The sequence below is a fragment of the Aulonocara stuartgranti genome (genome assembly GCF_965226115.1).
Source record: "Aulonocara stuartgranti genome assembly, chromosome: 8".
In the NCBI taxonomy this organism is placed as follows: Eukaryota; Metazoa; Chordata; class Actinopteri; order Cichliformes; family Cichlidae; genus Aulonocara; species Aulonocara stuartgranti.
Genome location: NC_138959.1, coordinates 9,920,711 through 9,943,446, shown reverse-complemented (window position 1 = coordinate 9,943,446; position 22,736 = coordinate 9,920,711). Strand labels below are relative to the sequence as shown.

The window sequence follows — 22,736 nt, the reverse complement described above, 5'->3', positions numbered from 1 at the left end:
CAGGCTGCCAGCCTATCTCAAGCCTAGTACTCATTTGTTCATTAATTTTTCTTTGATTTATTATAGGTCCATGAATGGCTTTTTTTTTTCAGCGCTCCAGTGGCGCAATTGGTTAGCCCACGGTACTTATATGACAGTATTGGGCAGAGCAATGCCGAGGTTGTGAGTTCAAGCCTCACCTGGAGCAGAGTGTTCAAGCTAATTTTTTTACCCAATGCCAATAGATAAATGCTCAAGGAAAAAAAATGTGTCCTTGTTTCTTGAGAAAATAACAAATCTCATGTAGGCAAATGCTACTGACAGCACTACTGTCTGCTTTCTTCAAAAAGAGAACCGCTTGACTCAGCTTCAAGAGGAGTTGAGGGGCCATTGAAGGGAAAAGCTGGTGCCAGGTTGAAAGGGTGGTGCTCTCTTTGTGGCAGAGCTTCCTGTTCTTGTTGCAACATACGGTGGAGTTTTTGTGTAGCTTGTCAGAAAATTTAATTAAAAACTTATAGATATATGCCATATCCCATAATGATATACTCGGTTACATCAATAGGAAGTCACTAAAATCAATACTGAATCGGTGTGTAACTTTGCCAAAACGATGTTGGATTATATAGTTTTCTCTATTCCCCTCCCCAACCAGCAGTGACATGTTTAGCCACATGTTCTCCTTAAATTGCTGGCTGTCTGAGTGGTGTCCAAAAAATGATGTGGGCTTTATAGATAACTGGGAAACTTTCTGGAGGAAACCTGGTCTTGTTTGGAAAGACAGCATCCATCCCACTTTGGATGGAGCAGCTCTCATTTCTAGAAATCTGGCCAAGTTGATTAAACCCCCAAAATGTGACTATCCAGCACTGGGACCAGGAAGCAGAGTTGCAGTCTTACATGCCTCTCTGCAGCTTCTCTTTTCCTGTTATCCTCCAAACCCCATCCCCTTAGAGACTGTGTCAGCTCCTAAACAACAAACTAGAAATCTCTTGATGCACGCTCAATGATCCAGGTAAGTAAATCCCAAAAGGTTGATTCTGTTCATCTGAACGTAGTGTTTTCAATGGGAGAAACATTTCGTCACTCTTCCAAGTGACTTCTTCAGTCTCAGCTGACTGCAGGTTTCCCCAGCTTATAAACAGTACATTTGCACAGAGGTCAGTTCCTTGATCATTAATATGCAAATTGTCATGACGATTGATCAGTAACCACTGATAAAAGCTTACTGATCAAAGCCCACTGATCAATGGCCATGAGTATCATTCACAGACAGTTGGGGAATGGCTGCAATCACAGCATTGTAAGATGGCAAAAGATGTACCCTTAGGCCCCCTCCTCGATTCAGAGATGGTCTTTCCCTTTTCACGTAAATGGCCTCCTTGACTCCCCGCTCAAACCAGGGGCCTAAAGAAAGCTCCAACCAATCCAGGAGAGAAGGACAACTGCTGCCTAAGCAAAAACCCTTAGTGATCTCGTATGTGTCAGGAGTATCAGAACAGTTGAGACACATTTCCTCTTAAACGCCGCGTCTCGGTTACTTTTTATCCCCAAAACACGCTGCACCAAAAATTGGTCCACCCCAAGGATCGGGTCCCTCGACACAAACAGAGTAATATACTGTACGCTGTTAAGTGCAAGGAGGATTGCCAGGATTTATACATCAGAGAAACCAAACAACCTCCGACGAAGCAGATGGCACAACACAGAAGGCTACCTCGTCAAGCCAGGACTCTGCAGTCTATTTACACCTACAGGCCAGTGGACACTCTTTCAGTGATGAGGATGTACACATCCTGGACAGGGAGGAACGCTGGTTTGAGCACGGAGTCAAGGTTTCTCTTCAGCACTGTAGCCAGACTGACAAAAATTCAGAGCTCTGTTAAGCCAACCATTCCTTTAATGATAACTAGAAATGATTTCATGAATTTCTTTACAAACAAAACTTTAATCATCTCACAGACGTAATATTATATCCATCGAATTTCAGTGCAATTTGTATTCATTTAGTCTTTTTCTCCAATTAATCTTTCTGAGTTAACTTCAGTAATTAATTCCTCCAAACCATCAATGTGTCTTTTAGACCCCATTCCTACAAGACTGCTCCAAGAATCCTGCCATTAATTTATGCTTCAATCTTAAATATGATCAACCCATCTCTCATAATCGGCTCTATACCGCAGGCCTTCAAGCTAGCGGTAGTTAAACTATTACCTAAAAAGTAATCTCTTACTCTCTTACTTAGCTAGTTACAGGTCAATCTCCAACCTTTCTTTTATCTCAAGAATTCTTGAGATAAAAGAAGAGTTTGAAGAGTTTGAAAAGTTGTCCTAAAAACGCCCTGAAAAGCCTTCAGCTGATCCAAAATGCTGCAGCAAGAGCACTGACAGGGAGTAGACAGAGAGAGCATATTTCTCCTATATTGGCTTCCCTTAACTGGCTACCTGTTAAATCCAGAACCAAATTCAAAATCTGGCTCCTTATATACAAGGTCTTCAATAATCAGGCCCCATCTTAACTCAGTGACTTTCTAGTACCATATCACCCTATTAGAGCTATTTTCTCTGAGACTGCAGGCTGACTTGTGTCTCCCAGAATATTTAAAACTGCACTGTATAAATAAAATTGAATTGAATTGAATTGAATTGAATTGAACTGAACTGATCTGAAATGGGAACCGAGTAATGGTGCTGTGGTTGCAGATACTATCTCGCTGCGAATATGCTCTTGGTCTATGGTCATGACAATTTGCATATTCATACGTACTGACTGACCTCATGGCCATTGCAAGTAAGTGATGGAACGTTCAGACATTGTGCAAAGGTGCGTTTCTAATGTTGGAAAAACCTCAAATCAGCCGATTCTCACCAATAAGCTCACATGGACGACTGACAAAAGGTTCCTTCCACTATAAACAAACCATCCAGATGAAAAGAACCAACTTTCTAGAAGAAGGTACGTTATGGTGACTTAAACCATGTACCATAGCTCCTACACTGAAAGGACACTTTGACCACATGACGGCACTGTAGAACGAGTGAAGCTAAGATGACTATGACTTATAAATGAATCTTGTGTGAACTGGGCTGAAGGTTTAGGTTAATCTCAGAGTTATGCCCAAGTTTCTGTACAAAATGGGAAACCTGAGAGAAAATCCCGCAGTAGCAGCTGGCTGACCCATGAGGCTGATTGCTGATTGACAGCATCTGTGTGAAGTAGTGCTCGAAGTGTGTATAAAAGCAGCAGGTGTGTTTTTCTTCAGTATGGGCACCTTTTCCCTCTTATTATACCAGCGAGAGAGAACGCTCATCATTTACTGTTGTTTTGAGAATGGGTAAGATTTTTTCTTCCTGGTAACTGCTGAAACTTGTTTGGTCTCTTATTTTGAACAATGTGAAATATTTGTATGTTTGTGATCTGACTGGAACTCTCTTTTTATTTTTTTGGCTTTGCAGCCAAGAAAGTGCTGATTGTGTATGCCCATGAGAGCCCTGCCTCTTTCAATGCTGCTGCCAAAGATGCTGCTGTGGCAGCTCTGACTGCTCAAGGCTGCACTGTAGACGTGTCTGACCTGTACGCCATGAAGTTCAAAGCTGCTGCTACTACTGAGGACATCACTGGTATACAAATATTCTGCAGGTATAGCAATGCTTTGATTGCTCTTCAGATGCAAACACTAAATTTTTGTTGCAGGTGGTGTGAAGAATGCAGCAGACCGCTATGCAGATCAGATTAAATTGGCATGGGAGGAGGGCAGAATTGCAGATAACATCAAAAAAGAGCAGGAGAAGCTCAAGGAGGCAGACCTTGTCATCTTTCAGGTAGTGTCTGACTGGAAGTGTCTTTGTGGTCAGCTAACAGGTGTCCACATCAAAATGACCATTAAACCTGTGTTCCCAGTTCCCCATGTACTGGTCATCTGTTCCTGCCATCATGAAGGGGTGGATGGATCGTGTGTTGGGCTGTGCCTACGCACAGGAGAAGCGGTACAGTGAGGGGATCTTCAAGGTGAGAGCTCCACCAACATGTCTGTGTTCAGGCTGTGTCCTCTCCCTCTCTGCTCACTCCTTGCTCTCTGTACAGGACAAGAAAGCCATGCTGTCCTTCACCACTGACTGTCCTGAATCTGTGTACAGTGACACTGGCATCAATGGAGACATCAATGTCACACTGTGGCCACTGCAGGTGAGGTCTCACTATAAACAGAGCCAAGCATGAAATGATCTGTCATGTAGTAACAGCTGCTCCTCCCTGTGTGCAGAACGGGATCCTGAACTACTGTGGCTTCCAGGTTTTTGCCCCTCAGATCTTCTGGGATCCTGCTACTGGGTCTCCTGAATCTCGCAGCTCCATGCTGGAGGGCTGGCGCACACGACTGCAAAACCTCTGTGGGGAAGCCAGTGTGTACTTTGCTCCCTTGGACTACTTTGACAAGGAGAAGGGTTTCCTGCTGAAGCCTGAGGTCAAAGAGAAATATGCCAGCAAAGAGTCTGGCCTCACAGTGGGGATCCACATGGGCAAGCCACTGCCAGCCAACAGCCAGACCAAGGCCGGGCTCTGACAATGGAGTGGGTCCATGTAATGTCTTGGTCTTAAAATGTCTACTGCAATAAAAAGGCTGCTTTATTGTAACTTCAGTTTGAGAAGTGATTTTTAAATTCACCACTTGCTTTCATACAGTTCAACCACCTAGAAAATGGTCTATGTACATAACAGGATACTCGGCAAGCTTTCAAGACTGGATGAATTCTGATTGCCATGTTTAAAAACCTTAGCATGTGCATGTGGGAGGACAGGAAATGTGACTTTCTTTTTAGTCATGGTCAAAAGACAGATCCCTGTATTAAATAGAATAGTCATTTCGAAAATTGCACAACTAAATTATTATTATCAATTTCTTTTTAAAACTGAGCATTACATATGTACAAAATTCATACAACTCAGATGTCTGTGACAGGACTAGAAATAGCTGTTCTCAGCTATTGCTTACTTCAGTCTCCCTGTTCTACAAGTTGGCAGCCTACAGGCAGTGTTGGGGAGTAACGGAATGCATGTACCACCGTTAGGTATTTAAAATGCAAAGTATGAGTGACTGTATTCCGTTACGGTTTAAAAAGGTGGTATTATGAGAAAAGATACTTTGTTGAAAGAAATGGATTACACGGTGGTATTTTTCTGTTTCATGTCGTAGGATTGTTTGGGTTTTGTTTGACAGCTATGTTCTGTTGTTCCAGGCGGCAGCGTTACGGTTGCCATGGTTACAGGGCAACGCTCTCTCTGCGAATGTCTGTTTCCTGGGTGACAGAGCGCCTTGTTGTTCTTGTTGTGCTAAGCTAATAGGCAGAATGCTAGAGACATAGCCCTAAAGAATGTAGCCTCATGGGTAGTGTAGTCCATGCTGCAGGGAGAATGGACTACCATACCCGTTATGTTTCTGTGAGTGCAAGGAGGGAGAAAAAGGAAAGTGGAAAAATACGAGTTGTCATCGAGCAGAAACGGGAGCTGGAAGCATGTAAATATAATAACCACTGCAGCCAAGAAGAGTGCCTGACGAGCCCAGTTGTAAGTAAGCTATTAAGACTCGACTGTACACCCTGTTCGTGTTTTCTTCCGAAACAATAAATTCCATTGGAGCAGCCTTTCAACGCCTCTCTCTGTCTCTCGCTAGCAAATTTGACCCAGACAACAAAGTAAAGATATTTTTCGGCTACAAGCCCAACACGGACCCGACGTATTAGCCAGAGGTCCCTTTACTATGGTTCGGAGCCGCGGACCTTCAGTAATAGTAATAAGTCACATTCATGTAGTTGTAAACACCATGATAATATATTAAGTAATCCAAAGTATTCAGAATACGTTACTCTCATTGAGTAACCATTATATCTATCTAATCTTTTGGTATGGAAAGAGAATTGTTCTGCAGTTCATTTTCTGGTTTTATTTTCCATATATACATTGATAACTCACATCTGCATGGGGACTTGGGACTTGAACCTTTCCCAGTACCTATAGGACAACAGGCAAGGTACACCCAATGTATTAGGACTCAACCTTACACTGAAATAAAGTCTTTATTCACATTTACTGTTATTAATAATATAATACATACAGCACAGTGTTCACTTAGCTTTGCACAAAAATAGCTGCTAGTAATGTTCTCCAAAGAGCTTTGACTTTTGATTTTGAGTATATTTCAGAGGCTAATTTTTTCTTTGAGTAAGCAGTTTGAAGCAACACGTTGGTTAGCATTGTTGCCTTACAGTAAGAAGGACCTGAGTTCAATTCCACCATCGTCCTTGGGTTTTTCTGTGTGGAATTTGCATATTCTCCCCGTGTTTCTGAGGGTTTGGCACTAGTATCTGTGCCTCTACGTAAGTACAGAACGATTATACTTTTCCCACCTCTGTAGGTAACCAGCCTGTTGCAGAGGCAATTTTATATCTTAAATGGCCTGAAATTTATTTCCCCGTAATTTATTATAGGCTCATAAATGGAACTCTTTTGGCGCTACAGTGCTGCGATCTTGCACTCACTGCTACAAAGGTTGTGTTAGGTAGCACTCTATTGTGAAATAGGAAAAACATATACAGAATATAAATAAACTATCAAATAATAGAGACTGATTACATCAAGTATACTCAATATAAGTAATACAAAATAGACATTTTGCCATTCACATATTACCTAAAATCTTTCTTTATTAAAACTCCTGTGTTTTTAGTATTTTTCTCAACTACAAGGCGTTTTAATTGTGATGACTTAAACAAGATGAAAAAAGAGGCAGGGTACACCCTTTCTTCTAGTGCTCCAAACTGTTAATTCACGGTGTTTAATAATACCTGGACTTAGTAAAGTCTTTTAATTTCGTCCAATCTGTAAATGGTGCCACTTAAGAATGTGGACACATGCTAGACTTGGTTTTATCTTATGATCTTTAACAATGTATGTGTTAAAGATGCGTTTTTTTCCGACCATATGCCCATTTTATTTGATATTGCTTCTCTTAACGCCATTGTAAATTGGGCTGTGCCTGTTCGATATTATTGTGCCTTTCGTTCTGATACTGCCGAACAGTTTTATATTGTTTGACAATCTCATGTCATATTCTTCGGAGTTGCCTACCTCAAATGACTTACTTCTGTATTTTGATTTTGCTTGTAAATCTGCGCTGGATGTTGTTGCCCCATTGACACTAAGACAATGTAAATCCAAGACAAGGTTTTGGCTAACTGATTTCACCCGAGAAATTAGAAAACAATGTGGGAGATGTGAAAGACAGCGGAAGAAAGACAGGCTGCATTTCTGTCTGGAAACCTTAAAAAGTAGTTGGAAAAGTTATCCTAAGGCGGTTAAAGCCGATAAACTTGCCTGTCTTTCTCAACTTATTTCGGCCAACTCACACAACCCCCGTGTTTTATATAATACTAAAAATTCCTTTGATGATCATTTAAATAGGGTGGTAAACTCGTCTTTTTATCACCTCAGACGCCTATCGAAGGTCAAGCCTTTCCTTTCCAAACACAATTTGGAAACTGTTATTCATGCTTTTATCACGTCACGTTTGGACTATTGCAGTTCCCTTATAATTTGGGTTGGGTTGGGCACCCTGTCACGCTTGCAATTAGTGCAAAATGCGGCAGCACGTTTTTTAACTGGTAGAAGGAAATTTGATCGCATCACTCCGATTCTGGCTTCACTACATTGGCTTCCAATTGAATGAAGGGAGAAAGGAATCAAAGCTTTGTGCATGTGCTCCAGTGGCGCAATTGGGTAGCGCGTGGTACTTATATGGCAGTATTGGGATGAGCTATGCTGAGGTTGTGAGTTCAAACCTCACCTGGAGCAGATTCTTGAAGTCAATGTTTACCTAAAGGGGAAAGAAGTATCTCCTTAACCTGTTTTCTTTAAGAGACAACAAATGTCATGTATGCCTATTATAAAGTGAATTTGTGTACTTTCTTCAAAGAAAGTATCTTTTGTGAGCCTCACGCCGAGGACATCAATGGGCTTACTGAGTGTATCACAGACTACATAACTTTCTGCACCAACTCCGTTGTTCCAGCTCAGACTGTTCATTGTTACCCAAATAACAAGCCGTGGGTGACTAAGGACTGTGCCAGCCTCTCTCTTCACATGGCGCTGTTGCCTCCTGTGAGATTCCTGACACCCCTCCCCCACCCATCACCTTCACTCAATACCAGGTTGAGATGCAAATGAGGAGACTTCACTCAGGCAAGTCTGCTGGACCAGACGGAGTGAGTCCCCTCGTCCTCAAGGCCTGTGCCCCCCAGCTGTGTGGAGTCTTTCATAAACTGTTTATACTGAGTTTGAGTCTGCAGAGGGTACCAGTGATGTGGAAGACATCATGCCTCGTCCCTATTCCAAAGACGCCACGTCCCAGTGGCCCCCAGGATTACAGGCACTGACCTCCCACATCATGAAGACCCTGGAAAGGCTCATCCTGGACCAGCTGCGACCCATTGTCAGACCACATCTGGATCCCCTTCAATTTGCTTATCAGCTTCGTCTCGGAACAGAGGACGCCATCATCTACCTGCTCAATCGAGTCTACACCCATCTGGACCAGCACTGTGAGGGTCATGTTTTTTGACTTTTCCAGTGCTTTCAACACCATCAGGCCGACCCTCCTGGGTGATAAGTTAACAGCAATGCAGGTGGATGCTTCTCTGGTGTCCTGGATTGTTGATTACCTGACAGGAAGATCACAATATGTACGTCTCCCACAGTGTGTGTCTGACAAGGTAATCAGCAACATAGGGGCACCACAGGGGACTGTCCTTTCCCCCTTCCTCTTCACCCTCTACACCACAGACTTCAGCCACTGCACAGAGACCTGCCATCTTCAGAAGTTTTCTGATGACTCCGCGGTGGTTGGATGCGTCAGCAGGGATGATGTGACAGAGTACCGGACTGTGGTCGACTCCTTTGTTACGTGGTGTGAGCAGAATCATCTGCAGCTCAATGTGGCAAAGACCCAGGAATTGATAGTGAACTTCAGGAAGACCAGGAAACACTTGACCCCTGTTTCAATCCAGGGGGTCAGTGTTGACATTGTGGAGGACTATAAATACCTTGGAGTACACACTGACAATAAACTGGACTGGGCTACAAACACCACAGCATTTTACAGAAAGGGTCAGAGTCGTCTCTATTTTTTGAGGCGACTGAGGTCCTTCAACATCTGCCAGAAAATGCTCAGGATTTTCTATGAGTCTGTTGTGGCCAGTGCGATCCTCTATGCTGTTGCATGCTGGGGAAGCATCTTAGTTAGTGTATTGTCTGTCTTTGTTAATGTTTGTTTATAATGGAGCACTGTAACGAAAAATAATTTCCCCTAGGGATCAATAAAGTATCCTGATTCTGATTCTGATTATTTTATAGAAATTTTGCCATCTATTTATTATATAAAAACTTCTTTCTTAAAACCCACCTCTTTGTTTTCAGAGATATAAAACACTGTCTGGCTTCATAAGCATTATGATGACTTAAACCACGACCACATGATGGCACTGTAGAACACCTTAAGAAATTATTGTAAACGTTCCTAATAATGATTTAAAAATAAAGCATTATTGTGTGTGTGTGTGTGTCCTCTTGTATAGTTTATATCAGTGGTTCTGAGACTGCAGGACTTGGTCAAACATCCAACATTGGTCCAAGTTGAACACCAATCATCACAGGAGATGATGGAGAAAAACTGAGGTGAATATTATTTATAAGAGAAAATTAAAAAACAGAATGAATATAATGAACTGTTATACATTTATGCTGTGTTTCAACTGGGATGAACATTCAATTTAGTCTGAGTGTTACTCCCACTAAAATATTTTCCAGTTTTAGTAATGAATAGGAAACCTGAGTGAAAATCCCAGCAGCTGGCTGACTCATGACCCTGATTGCTGATTGACAGCACCTGTGTGAAGTAGTGCTCGAAGTGTGTATAAAAGCAGCAGACTGTGTTTTGTTTCAGTATGAGTATTTTTTTTTTCTCCTGTTCCTACGTCAGCTAGTCAGAAAACTCATCAGTTACAGTTGTGCACCAGTTTTGAGAATGGGTAAGAGGTTTTCTTCCTGGTAACTGCTGAAACGTGTTTGGTTTCTAATTGTGAAAGTGTTTGGTTTTTGTTTTGGCTGTTTCCTTTGGCAATTAATGTGAAATATTTGTATATGACTGGAACTCTATCAAATCTTTATCTTTGGCTTTGCAGCCAAGAAAGTGCTGATTGTGTATGCCCATGAGAGCCCTGCCTCTTTCAATGCTGCTGCCAAAGATGCTGCTGTGGCAGCTCTGACTGCTCAAGGCTGCACTGTAGAGGTGTCTGACCTGTACGCCATGAAGTTCAAAGCTGCTGCTACTACTGAGGACATCACTGGTATACAAATATTCTGCAGGTATAGCAATGCTTTGTGCTTCAGTTGTAAATATTAGCTTTATTTGCAGGTGGTGTGAAGGATGCTGAGAACTTCTGCTACGCAAAGGAGATCAAATTGGCATCAGAGGAGGGCAGACTTGCAGAAGACATCAAAAAAGAGCAGGAGAAGCTCAAGGAGGCAGACCATGTCATCTTTCAGGTAGTGTTTGACTGGGAATGTCTTTGTGATAGGATGAAGGGTGTCCACATCAGCAGTGAATGTACATTTCAAAACAGACCTGCACATATTTTATTCTATTAACATCAGCCACTGCACTGTGAAAGATTCTGTTCTGGTGCTACCAAAATACTGTAGTTCTGTAATTTGCATATGGATGTACGTATATCTAAATTGGATACACTATACAATGTAGAAATATCTTCACGTAGTATGGTTAAGTAAACTGCTTATTTTATTTCTTCTGTGTGTACTTTACTGCTGCAACAAAGTGAATTTCACATTCTCTTGCAATAAAGGCTCTCATCACATTAAAATGACCATTAAACCTGTGTTCCCAGTTCCCCATGTACTGGTCATCTGTTCCTGCAATCATGAAGGGGTGGATGGATCGTGTGTTGGGCTTTGCCTACGCACAGGAGAAGCGGTACAGTGAGGGGATCTTCAAGGTGAGAGCTCCACCAACATGTCTGTGTTCAGGCTGTGTCCTCTCCCTCTTTGCTCACTCCTTGCTCTCTGTACAGGACAAGAAAGCCATGCTGTCCTTCACCACTGACTGTCCTGAATCTGTGTACAGTGACACTGGCATCAATGGTGACATCAATGTCACACTGTGGCCACTGCAGGTGAGGTCTCACTATAAACAGAGCCAAGCATGAAATGATCTGTCATGTGGTAACAGCTGCTCCTCCCTGTGTGCAGAACGGGATCCTGAACTACTGTGGCTTCCAGGTTTTTGCCCCTCAGATCTTCTGGGATCCTGCTACTGGTTCTCCTGAATCTCGCAGCTCCATGCTGGAGGGCTGGCGCACACGGCTGCAAAACCTCTGTGGGGAAGCCAGTGTGTACTTTGCTCCCTTGGAATACTTTGACAAGGAGAAGGGTTTCCTGCTGAAGCCTGAGGTCAAAGAGAAATATGCCAGCAAAGAATGTGGCCTCACAGTGGGGATCCACATGGGCAAGCCACTGCCAGCCAACAGTCAGACCAAGGCCGGGGTCTGATGATGGAGTGGGTCCATGTAATGTCTTGATCTTAAAATAAAGCCTGCTTTATTCAAACTTTGAGCAATGAGTTATAAATGCACCACTTGGGTTTCATACATGTTATCCCTCTAGAACATGATGTATACTACCACAATGTAATGATGGTGCTAAGTCCGTATAGGATCCAGTCATGTATGGCTTTAAATGTGATGGGGAACTGAGTTTGGGGGGGCTGGTTATCGTTCCACATGCTAATGAAAATCCCTGTTCTAATAGGAACACAGGTGTTTAGGGTTTTTCTTTTTTTGGGGGGTGACCGTACACCAAGGTTGAAAGCAAGACTGACACCTGACCACTGCTGTAGATCAGGTGACTGCAAGCCCTATTGCGCCTCACTGCCTATACTACAGGCTTTGGCTGGGTTTAGCATGAACGCAGCTTTAATTTTTTATTTATATAGCGCCAAATCACAAAAGTCATCTCAAGGTGCTTCATGGATCACACTTTCAGCAGTATGTGTTCCTTCTGTCCTACATGCAGTTGAGTTTACCATTGCACTCTTGACATTTTTGTGAGGTAAAAATGTCTATTGCCACTGTGGGATCTTCCACGATTTTGCTCCTCCCACACATGAACTGAAATCAGCTGACTGTGATGCCAGTGCACAGGAAGAGCAAAGCATGTTTAATATTTAAAGATTGTGTTTGTCCTTCTAATATTTGTACTGGTGGCTTTTAAGCATTTCTATTCCCCTGCCACCGGTTGGTCAAGCAAATCCATGTGAGCGGCTATAGTTTTTTTTGTACCAAATTCAACCAAGATTTAGCCAGTCATGTGCTCCTCCACTACCAAGAACTGTAGAAGCCAATCAGCTCTCGCTGCAGTGGAAGCACACTAACTGTACTGAAGGCTAAATAACATTTATATGTAGTTCACTTAGCTGCTTTTTAAAAAGTAAGAGCCAAGGATGTCAGAATAGCTCATTTAAATGCGTGAAAGTCGATCAAATAGTACAGTTAACTGCTTCTAAAACATTACTGGGAAATAGTATAACAGAGAGGCAAATTTTATTTGAGGCAAAGCTCATATGAAAAGTAGACACAGACTTCAACTTCCTTTCATTTAATTTAGTTTTGCTAAATGGAAGTTCATGGTATAGTGGTAGAATACAGGGATACAAAGACTTTGTTGCCACCAGAGATGGGCAGTAACGCGTTACTTGTAACACGTTACTGTAATCCGATTACTTGATTCAAGTAACGAGCAAAGTAAGGGATTACTATTGCAAAAATGGTAATTAGATTACTGTTACTTTCCCGTAGGAACGCTGCGTTACTAAAACCGTGATTTTCTTGCGAGTGTGTCTCATGACAGTGACGTAAGCGAGTGCAACGTTCGTGACAACAGCTGTGTGCAGATCAACAGTGCATCATATATCGAGTACGGGAGAGAGTATGAGCGTGCAGCGTTTAAAGCGTGGACGTACTGACCTTACTTTGAGTTTGATTCCATAAAAAGTGACAAAAACATTAGTGTCCATCGTGCGTGGGAAGAAAACTTCTTTTTACAGCGAAAAAAACCCCCTAAACTTCCAAGCAAGCACCGAGTGCGCTACGATGTAATGGGAAATTCATAGAGAAACTCTCGGATTCTTCCACTGACCGCTGCGGCACACCTGCACCAGGGTAAACCTCCGCCTACCCTACTCCTGCTTTACAGGTAAAAATAGAGCAAAAGGACTGCTAGTCTTTGACTTTATTTATTTTCTGCTGTGTTTTACTTGCATCTATTTGAAAGACTGAGTGTAAACACACAAAAAAATATATATTTTATGAGCTGGAATATGCAGAAAATAGGTTTAAATATTAAACAAAATTCTTCCAGTCAGAGAATGTTGCATATAATTAAATTTTTCCTTGATGCATAAAGTTAAAAGATTAAAACTAATAAAACAAGTTTTAAAAAGGGACTTTTCCATTTGATTACATTTTGTATGATGGATTATGCAGAAAAAGTAGAATTGGGCTGAAAGATCTATTTCTTTATCACCTATTCAGGTTGTAAATCGTGTTTTTAAAAAGTAACTAAGTAACTAAGTAATTAATTACTTTTGAAAATAAGTAATCAGTAAAGTAACGGGATTACTTTTTTGGGGAAGTAATCAGTAATTAGTTACTGATTACTTTTTTCAAGTAACTTGACCAACACTGGTTGCCACATGCTTGAATTCTTTATCAATTAGTTCAATATCTCTTAGTAAACTACACTAAAACCTACGAAAATTAAAGAATAAAAGTGAAATATGAAAAAAGGGTACAGAAATGATCTGAAACAAATGTGCACAGACTGGAAAAAAAAAGCATTTGTAACATAGATGTATAGGAAAAAAAATTGATTCCCCACATATATTAATGCATGCTGTGACAACCCTTATTGTATTATAGCACCACTGGGGGGAGGGGGGGGTGTTGCCCTACTATTATTGTAGTTGGGGGAGTCCCCTAGTGGGTGTGGGAGTATAGTGGTGGCCGTTACATGCTGATCGTGTCGCTGTTCAAAGAAACCTTACCGTTGTTACTTGGCTGGCGCCGGCGACTACCGATACCCGCACATGTATGTATGGACAGGGTAGAGCCGTGGGACCTGGCTTGTATGGTCTTATGTTGCTAACGTCAAATAAAGGTCTGTTTAACTCACTGGCTCTGAGTTATCCGGCTAACCTCCACACCACAGGTGTCTGCTGAACCTGCTAACCGCTCCTCCCTCGCCAGACTGCTGTTACAATGCATCTATCGATTAATCTTATATATAGTACATAGACTACGAGCGTGAGATTTGTGGCAATATAGTGTAGTGTAAAGCGTTTGTCCTTTGAGTGACTGACTAAGCTGCTTCTGTCCCTGTTTTTTCCAATCGACCAGTTGAATGAAGGGAGAAAGGAATAAAACCTTTGAGCATGTGCTCCAGTGGCGCAATCGGTTAGCGCGCGGTGCTTATATGACAGTATTGGGCTGAGCTATGCCGAGGTTGTGAGTTCAAGCCTCACCTGGAGCATGAACTTTAAGCTAATGAAAAAGATAAATGCTGAGCTCACTGAAAATGTCAACAGACTTTATAACATTGTTAAAATGAACAACATTCAAAATAAAGATTAAGAAATCCAGACTTATACCTCTCTGTCTTTGTTCTGCTATTGTTTGTTTCTGTTTACTTTAACAGCTAAAATTCAGTGGCAACTCTATGGGCTCAAATTGTGGTCATAAATATTTTGTACTTGTAAATGTGTAAAAAGAATTTGTGTGTGTGTGTGTGTGTGTGTGTGTGTGTGTGTGTGTGTGTGTGTGTAAAAAATGTTTGTGTGTGAACTTAGCCAAAAAATACGTGTGAAACTCTGCAAGTTACAAGTATGAATTTTGACCCTACTTTTCTTCCTTTCATCTGATTGGCCAACGTCATGTCAATCACAAATTTAACTATCCAATCAGAGAACAGATGGGTTTGGCTATTGGAGGGGTGCTTTATGGAGCTTCAGGTCCTTGAAGGGAATAAATGCCCTTTTACATGCCCTTTTTCCTTCATCACCATGAAGGAAAACAGTCTGTGGTGGTCCGAGTTTGGTGATTTTTGTGTCACAGGTTTACGTGCTTAATACAGGGACTTCCACAACCTTTTCAACAGCGCTGCGGACCATGGGGGGGAATGACAGTTCTGGAAATGACAGTCTTCACTGGTGGGGATAGTTACAAAGCTTTCTTCGTTACGAATTAGCATGCATGTTTTTATTGAACATTTGAAGAGCTAGCAAAAAAAAAATCAGAAACTCTTGCAGAGCACATAAAGTCTGAGATAGAAACGACAAGGAGCAGGTGCCTCTAGTACAGGTAGAGCTGCTGCAAAAACCCACAGAGCTCAGCAGCCAGTCCAACAAATTCTGGATCCTTGGCTTTTAGTTAGCATTAACAGCACATCCTGCGTCCGATGTGAAAGGACCTTTATGCTGAGCACTGTGACTCACAGCAATGGTCCCGGGTCAGCCCTTACTTTGTGTTAAACTAATCCTAAAGTAATAATGGTATTTCTAACCACTGATATACCACAGATTTATCCTTTCAACCACTGCTGAACGTTACGGGACCTAGCTTCTATCGGACATTTATATAGAGATCCTTCAGCTTCAAACTGTATTACCCTTTAAGGACCTGCAGTTGAAAAAAGCGCCCCTCTGACAGCCAAACCCATGTGTTCTCTGATTGGATAGTTAAATTTGTGATTGACATGACATTGACCAATCAGATGAAAGGAAGAAAAATAGGGTCAAAATTCGTACTTGTAAGTTGAAACTTGAGTGCGAGAGTTTCACAGGCATTTTTTGGCTAAGTCCAAACACAAATCTTTTTTACGCACACACAAATTCTTTTTACACATACAAATCCCAGTTTACAAATACAAAACTGATTTACAAGTACAAAATATTTATGACCACAATTTGAGCCCATACAAATCGTCCTATCTTTGTTAATCTGAGTTAGAAGCATACTTTAATAGCTAAAATTCAGTGGCGAACCATTCTACCTTTGTTAATAAGAGCTAGAAACATACTCTGACGGGTAAAATAAAGTGCCAAACCATGCTACCTTTGTGAATGTTACCTACAAGCATACTTTATCTGGTAAAATGAAGTGACAAACCATCCTGGCTTTATCAATATGAGCTAAAAGCATACTGTGATGGGCAAACATAAGTGGCAAACTGTCATACCTACTTAATTTTGTGCTGGAATTACTCTGTAACAGCAGAAATGTGCATAAACTACTTACGGTAGGATGTTTTGCCAAAGTAGGATGGTTTGTCAGAACACCGGCTAACCTCCACACCACATGCCCGCTGGACCTGCTAGCTGCTCCTTCCGCTCCAGACTGCTATTACAATGAATCTATCGATTAATCCTATATATAGTACATAGACTACAAGCGTGAGATTTGTGGCAATATAGTATAGTGTAAAGTATTCTTTCTATGAATGACTGAGCAAGTGGTTACTGTCCCCTCGTTTTTTCCATTAGACCAGTTGAATGAAGGGAGAAAGGAATAAAATCTTTATGTATGTGTTCCAGTGGCGCAATCGGTTAGCGCGCGGTACTTATATGAAAGTATTGGGCTAAGCTATGCCGAGGTTGTGAGTTCAAGCCTCACCTGGAGCATGAACTTTGAGCTAATACTTATCTGATGAGAACAGATAAATGCTGAGCACACTGAAAATGCCAACAGACTTCATTGCATCTTTAAAAACAAGCAACATTCAAAATAGAGATTAAGAAACTCAGAATTGTACCACTCTTTGTTTGTTCTGCTTCTTTTTTGTTGACCAATGTGAGCTATTAACCATCAAGATATAGTTTTTCCTTCAAAGTCAGATTTTTGGCTGTATGTGTGTGTGTGTGTACCTTTTTTGTCCTCAGACCGCAGGACGTAAGGCATATCATTGGTTCGCCAAGTTGGGCACCAATCACCATGAGAAAATGTGTGTGAAACTAAGATGATTATGATTATATGAAGTATATATTCATGTTGTGTTTAAACTGGGCTGAAGGTTTAGGTTAATCTCAGAGTTACTTCCACCAGTTTCCATACAAAATGGGAAACCTGAGAGAAATTCTTCTTCTACTTCTTTATACGGTTTATTGGCAGTTGGCAAACAGCAAAATAGAGCATTACCGCCACCAACTGGTCTGAGAGAAAATGCTGCAGTACCAGCTGGCTGACTCTTGAGGTTTATTGCTGATTGACAGCACCTGTGTGAAGTAGTGCTCGAAGTGTGTATAAAAGCAGCAGGTGTATTTTGCTCCAGTATGGACACATTTTCTGTTGTTATACCAGTTAGACAGAAAACTCATCATTTACGGTTGTGCACCAGTTTCGAGAATGGGTAAGACTTTTTCTTCCTGGTAATTGCTGCAACTTGTTTGGTCAAAGGAGTGTAAGGTTTCTGTGCTGAATGGAGCTTTATGTTTTGTTTTGTTTTATTCTTTGGCTTTGTAGCCAAGAAAGTGCTGATTGTGTATGCCCATGAGAGCCCTGCCTCCTTCAATGCTGCTGCCAAAGATGCTGCTGTGGCAGCCTTGACTGCTCAAGGCTGCACTGTAGAGGTGTCTGACCTGTACGCCATGAAGTTCAAAGCTGCTGCTACTACTGAGGACATCACTGGTATATAAATATTCTGCAGGTATAGGAATGCTTTGATTGCTCTTCAGATGCAAACACTGGATTTTTGTCACAGATGGAGTGAAGGATGCTGAGAACTTCTGCTACGCAAAGGAGATCAAATTGGCATCAGAGGAGGGCAGACTTGCAGAAGACATCAAAAAAGAGCAGGAGAAGCTCAAGGAGGCAGACCTTGTCATCTTTCAGGTAGTGCCTGACTGGAAATGTGTATGGTCGGCTGACAGGTATCCACATCAAAATGACCATTAAACCTGTGTTCCCAGTTCCCCATGTACTGGTCATCTGTTCCTGCCATCATGAAGGGGTGGATGGATCGTGTGTTGGGCTTTACCTACGCACAGGAGAAGCGGTACAGTGAGGGGATCTTCAAGGTGAGAGCTCCACCAACGTGTCTGTGTTCAGGCTGTGTCCTCTCCCTCTTTGCTCACTCCTTGCTCTCTGTACAGGACAAGAAAGCCATGCTGTCCTTCACCACTGACTGTCCTGAATCTGTGTACAGTGACACTGGCATCAATGGTGACATCAATGTCACACTGTGGCCACTGCAGGTGAGGTCTCACTATAAACAGAGCCAAGCATGAAATGATCTGTCATGTGGTAACAGCTGCTCCTCCCTGTGTGCAGAACGGGATCCTGAACTACTGTGGCTTCCAGGTTTTTGCCCCTCAGATCTTCTGGGATCCTGCTACTGGTTCTCCTGAATCTCGCAGCTCCATGCTGGAGGGCTGGCGCACACGACTGCAAAACCTCTGTGGGGAAGCCAGTGTGTACTTTGCTCCCTTGGACTACTTTGACAAGGAGAAGGGTTTCCTGCTGAAGCCTGAGGTCAAAGAGAAATATGCCAGCAAAGAGTCTGGCCTCACAGTGGGGATCCACATGGGCAAGCCACTGCCAGCCAACAGTCAGACCAAGGCCGGGGTCTGATGGAGTGGGTCCATGTAATGTCTTAAAATGTGTGCTGCAATAAAAAAGGCTGCTTTATTGGAACTTCAGTTTGAGCAATGAGTTTCAAATGCACCACTTGGTTTCATACAGTTCAGCCATCTAGAAAATGGTACATATACATAACAGGATACACAAAGCTGTCTCTGTAGGCTTTCAAGACTGGTGTCATTATCCAACACTGACCAAATTGCTGCTTGGGGCTTTGTTGCCTGCTAGAAATGTGAGCTGGCAATGGTAACTTGGAACTGCACACAAACTGATGCAATGCATGGTGCATTTGGTTAGCTTCTCTACATTATCCTGCTGAGTAACAGCTTGATCCACCCAGCTCACTACACCATCTATAACGTGATGGTGTTCTCCGCTTAATGGTTTACTTGGGAACACTTGACTGCTGCTTTCCTGTACTGTCTCTCTATTCCAGCAGCACCACTGCTGGAATTGTGGTGGGAAATGAATTATATCAGTATCTTTGGCTAATTCTTGGTAAATGGGTAATCATACGCTTTTCCACTACCAAGAACTACAGAAGCCAACCACCTACCAGGATTTGATCATTCATTGTTATGGCTACCAAGGTTCTGCTTGACTTGCATCAATACTGTAATTAAATCTGTCAAAGGTTAGTGTTAAAAACACAAGTATTGATATGATGGTCGTTTCTTGCCATGGTAGCGAGCTAATCAACATTTGTGTCGTTCACTTAGCTACTGTTTAAAAAGTTAGAGCCAAGGAAGTGAGAATAGCAATGACATGCGTACAGTTAGGTCCATTAGTATAGTTAATTGCTGCTAACACGTTATTAGAAAACAGTATAACAGAGAAGCACATTTCATTTACATGAAAAGAAGTACACACAGACTTCAGTTTTCTTTAATCTATTTTAGTTTTGTAAAATAAGAGTTCAGGATACAGTGGTAAAATACAGGGATACAAAGCCTTTATTGTCACATGGTTAAATTCTTTATCCATTAGTTCCATATCTATTAGGTAAAATACACTTAAAAACTACAAAAATTAAAGAATAAAAGGGAAATATGAAAAAAGGAAACAGAAATGATCTGAAACAAACGTGTACAGACTGAAAAAACATTTGTAAGATGTATAGAAAAAAAGACTGATTTCCCACATATATTAATGCATGGATCTATCCATGAATCCTCTATATAGTACATAGACTACAAGCGTGAGATTTGTGGCAATATAGTATAGTGTAAAGTATTCTTTCTATGAATGACTGAGCGAGCGGTTACTGTCCCCCCTTTTTTCCATTAGACCAGTTGAATAAAGGGAGAAAGGAATAAAATCGTTGTCCATGTGCTCCAGTGGCGCAATCGGTTAGCGCGCGGTACTTATATGACAGTATTGGGTTGAGCTATGCCAAGGTTGTGAGTTCAAGCCTCACCTGGAGCATCAACTTTGAGCTAATACTTATCTGATGAGAACAGATAAATGCTGAGCACACTGAAAATGCCAACAGACTTTATATCATCTTTAAAAATGAACAACATTCAAAATAAAGATTAAGAAACTCTCTGTATGTTTGTTCTGGTATTTTTGTTTCTGTTTATTTTCAATGCGAGCTATTAACCATCGAGATATAGACGTTCTTCCAAAGTTAAAGAATTTTGGCTGTGTGTGTGTGTGTGCCTTTTATGTTCTTATGTATAGTTTATACCAAAGGCTCTCAAACCGCAGGGCGTAAGGCAAATCATTGTTTTGCCAAGTTGGGCAACAATCACCATGAGAAAATGATGTAAATATTCATGTTGTGTTTAAACTGGGCTGAAGGTTTAAGTTAATCTCAGAGTTACTCCCACCAGTTTCCAGACAAAATGGGAAACCTGAGAGAAAATCCAGCAGTAGCAGCTGGCTGACTCATGAGGCTGAATGCTGATTGACAGCACCTGTGTGAAGTAGTGCTCAAAGTGTGTATAAAAGCAGCAGGTGTGTTTTGCTTGAATATGAGTGGTTTTTCTGTTACTACAGCAGCTAGTCAGAAAACTCATCACTTACTGTTGTGTGCCAGTTTTGAGAATGGGTAAGACTTGTTCTTCCTGGTAATTGCTGAAATCTGTTTGGCCAAAGCTGATAATCTTTGACAAGAAGAGTGAAAGGTTTGTGATATTACTGGAATTTTATCAAAACTTCATTTTTTTTTATTTTTTTTGGGGGTGTAGCAAAGACAGTGTTGATTGTGTATGCCCATGAAAGCCCTGCCTCTTTCAATGCTGCTGCCAAAGATGCTGCTGTGGCATCTTTGACTGCTCAAGGCTGCACTGTAGAGGTGTCTGACCTGTACACCATGAAGTTCAAAGCTGCTGCTACTACTGAGGACATCACTGGTATACAAATATTCTGCAGGTATAGCAATGCTTTGATTGTGCTTCAGTTGTAAATATTAGCTTTATTTGCAGGTGGAGTGAAGGATGCTGAGAACTTCTGCTACGCAAAGGAGATCAAATTGGCATCAGAGGAGGGCAGACTTGCAGATGACATCAAAAAAGAGCAGGAGAAGCTCAAGGAGGCAGACCTTGTCATCTTTCAGGTAGTGTCTGACTGGAAGTGTCTTTGTGGTCAGCTAATGGGTGTCCACATCAAAATGACCATTAAACCTGTGTTCCCAGTTCCCCATGTACTGGTCATCTGTTCCTGCAATCATGAAGGGGTGGATGGATCGTGTGTTGGGCTGTGCCTACGCACAGGAGAAGCGGTACAGTGAGGGGATCTTCAAGGTGAGAGCTCCACCAACATGTCTGTGTTCAGGCTGTGTCCTCTCCCTCTTTGCTCACTCCTTGCTCTCTGTACAGGACAAGAAAGCCATGCTGTCCTTCACCACTGACTGTCCTGAATCTGTGTACAGTGACACTGGCATCAATGGTGACATCAATGTCACACTGTGGCCACTGCAGGTGAGGTCTCACTATAAACAGAGCCAAGCATGAAATGATCTGTCATGTGGTAACAGCTGCTCCTCCCTGTGTGCAGAACGGGATCCTGAACTACTGTGGCTTCCAGGTTTTTGCCCCTCAGATCTTCTGGGATCCTGCTACTGGTTCTCCTGAATCTCGCAGCTCCATGCTGGAGGGCTGGCGCACACGACTGCAAAACCTCTGTGGGGAAGCCACTGTGTACTTTGCTCCCCTGGACTACTTTGACAAGGAGAAGGGTTTCCTGCTGAAGCCTGAGGTCAAAGAGAAATATGCCAGCAAAGAGTCTGGCCTCACAGTGGGGATCCACATGGGCAAGCCACTGCCAGCCAACAGTCAGACCAAGGCCGGGGTCTGACAATGTAGTGGGTCCATGTAATGTCTTGATCTTAAAATAAAGCCTGCTTTATTCAAACTTTGAGCAATGAGTTATAAATGCACCACTTGGGTTTCATACATGTTATCCCTCTAGAACATGATGTATACTACCACAATGTAATGATTGTTCTAAGTCCGTATAGGATCCAGTCATGTATGGCTTTAAATGTGATGGGGAACTGAGTTTGGGGGGGGCTGGCTATGGTTCCACATGCTAATGCAAATCCCTATTCTAATAAGAACACACAGGTGTTTGGGGGGCGGGGACCGTACACCAAGGTTGAAAGCAAGCCTGACACCCGATTGCTACTTTAGCCCTATTGCGCCTAACTGCTTATACTACAGGCTTTTGCTGGGTTTCGCATGAACGCAGCTTTAATATCCCACTTTCAGCAGTATGTGTTCTTTCTGTCCTAGATGCAGTTTACAGTTTACCATTGTTGTGATATTTTGATACCATGATAGCATTTACAGGATATGGTTTTATAGTGATATCATACATGAAACTGTTACTCAATAAGGCCCATTTACTAGTTGTTTTTCTCTTTCTCTCTGACCCAAGAATTAATGTGTAAGACTCACAGGCTGGTACCCCAAGGTCGAAAACACCACAGAGACGAGACCACTTCCTTACTCCCATCCTCCCTTTTTCTTTATCTCTTAGAAAAAGGCTCGTTAAAGGCCAGGTGGT

At 42.0% G+C, this 22,736-nt stretch overlaps 4 protein-coding genes across 5 annotated transcripts; all 4 read left to right on the top strand.

Annotated features, from left to right (window-relative positions):
• The first annotated feature begins 3,204 nt into the window (after nt 1-3,204).
• LOC309713474 (NAD(P)H dehydrogenase [quinone] 1-like) lies at nt 3,205-4,608 on the top strand. Its single transcript, XM_082545111.1, has 6 exons — nt 3,205-3,310; nt 3,432-3,596; nt 3,670-3,797; nt 3,877-3,984; nt 4,060-4,161; nt 4,238-4,608. The coding sequence occupies exons 1-6, from the start codon at nt 3,307-3,309 to the stop codon at nt 4,535-4,537; spliced, it is 807 nt and encodes a 268-aa protein (XP_082401237.1). The 5' UTR covers nt 3,205-3,306; the 3' UTR covers nt 4,538-4,608.
• A 5,328-nt stretch (nt 4,609-9,936) lies between these two features.
• Nucleotides 9,937-11,646, top strand: LOC309713638 (NAD(P)H dehydrogenase [quinone] 1-like). The gene is made up of 6 exons (XM_082545434.1): nt 9,937-10,052; nt 10,206-10,370; nt 10,439-10,569; nt 10,929-11,036; nt 11,112-11,213; nt 11,290-11,646. Exons 1-6 carry the CDS (start codon nt 10,049-10,051, stop codon nt 11,587-11,589), a joined length of 810 nt encoding a protein of 269 aa, XP_082401560.1. The 5' UTR covers nt 9,937-10,048; the 3' UTR covers nt 11,590-11,646.
• Nucleotides 11,647-17,379: 5,733 nt separating this feature from the next.
• Nucleotides 17,380-18,784, top strand: LOC309712944 (NAD(P)H dehydrogenase [quinone] 1-like). Its single transcript, XM_082544164.1, has 6 exons — nt 17,380-17,496; nt 17,610-17,774; nt 17,848-17,978; nt 18,056-18,163; nt 18,239-18,340; nt 18,417-18,784. The coding sequence occupies exons 1-6, from the start codon at nt 17,493-17,495 to the stop codon at nt 18,714-18,716; spliced, it is 810 nt and encodes a 269-aa protein (XP_082400290.1). The 5' UTR covers nt 17,380-17,492; the 3' UTR covers nt 18,717-18,784.
• A 1,975-nt stretch (nt 18,785-20,759) lies between these two features.
• Nucleotides 20,760-22,061, top strand: LOC309712945 (NAD(P)H dehydrogenase [quinone] 1-like). Of its 2 annotated transcripts, none has more exons than XM_082544165.1 (6): nt 20,760-20,778; nt 20,918-21,082; nt 21,155-21,285; nt 21,365-21,472; nt 21,548-21,649; nt 21,726-22,061. In XM_082544165.1, exons 1-6 carry the CDS (start codon nt 20,775-20,777, stop codon nt 22,023-22,025), a joined length of 810 nt encoding a protein of 269 aa, XP_082400291.1. In that variant the 5' UTR covers nt 20,760-20,774; the 3' UTR covers nt 22,026-22,061. The 2 variants fall into 2 exon arrangements, with proteins under 2 accessions (XP_082400291.1, XP_082400292.1); XM_082544166.1 differs by having other exon boundaries at nt 20,981-21,082; nt 21,726-22,060.
• The last annotated feature ends 675 nt before the right edge of the window (nt 22,062-22,736 follow it).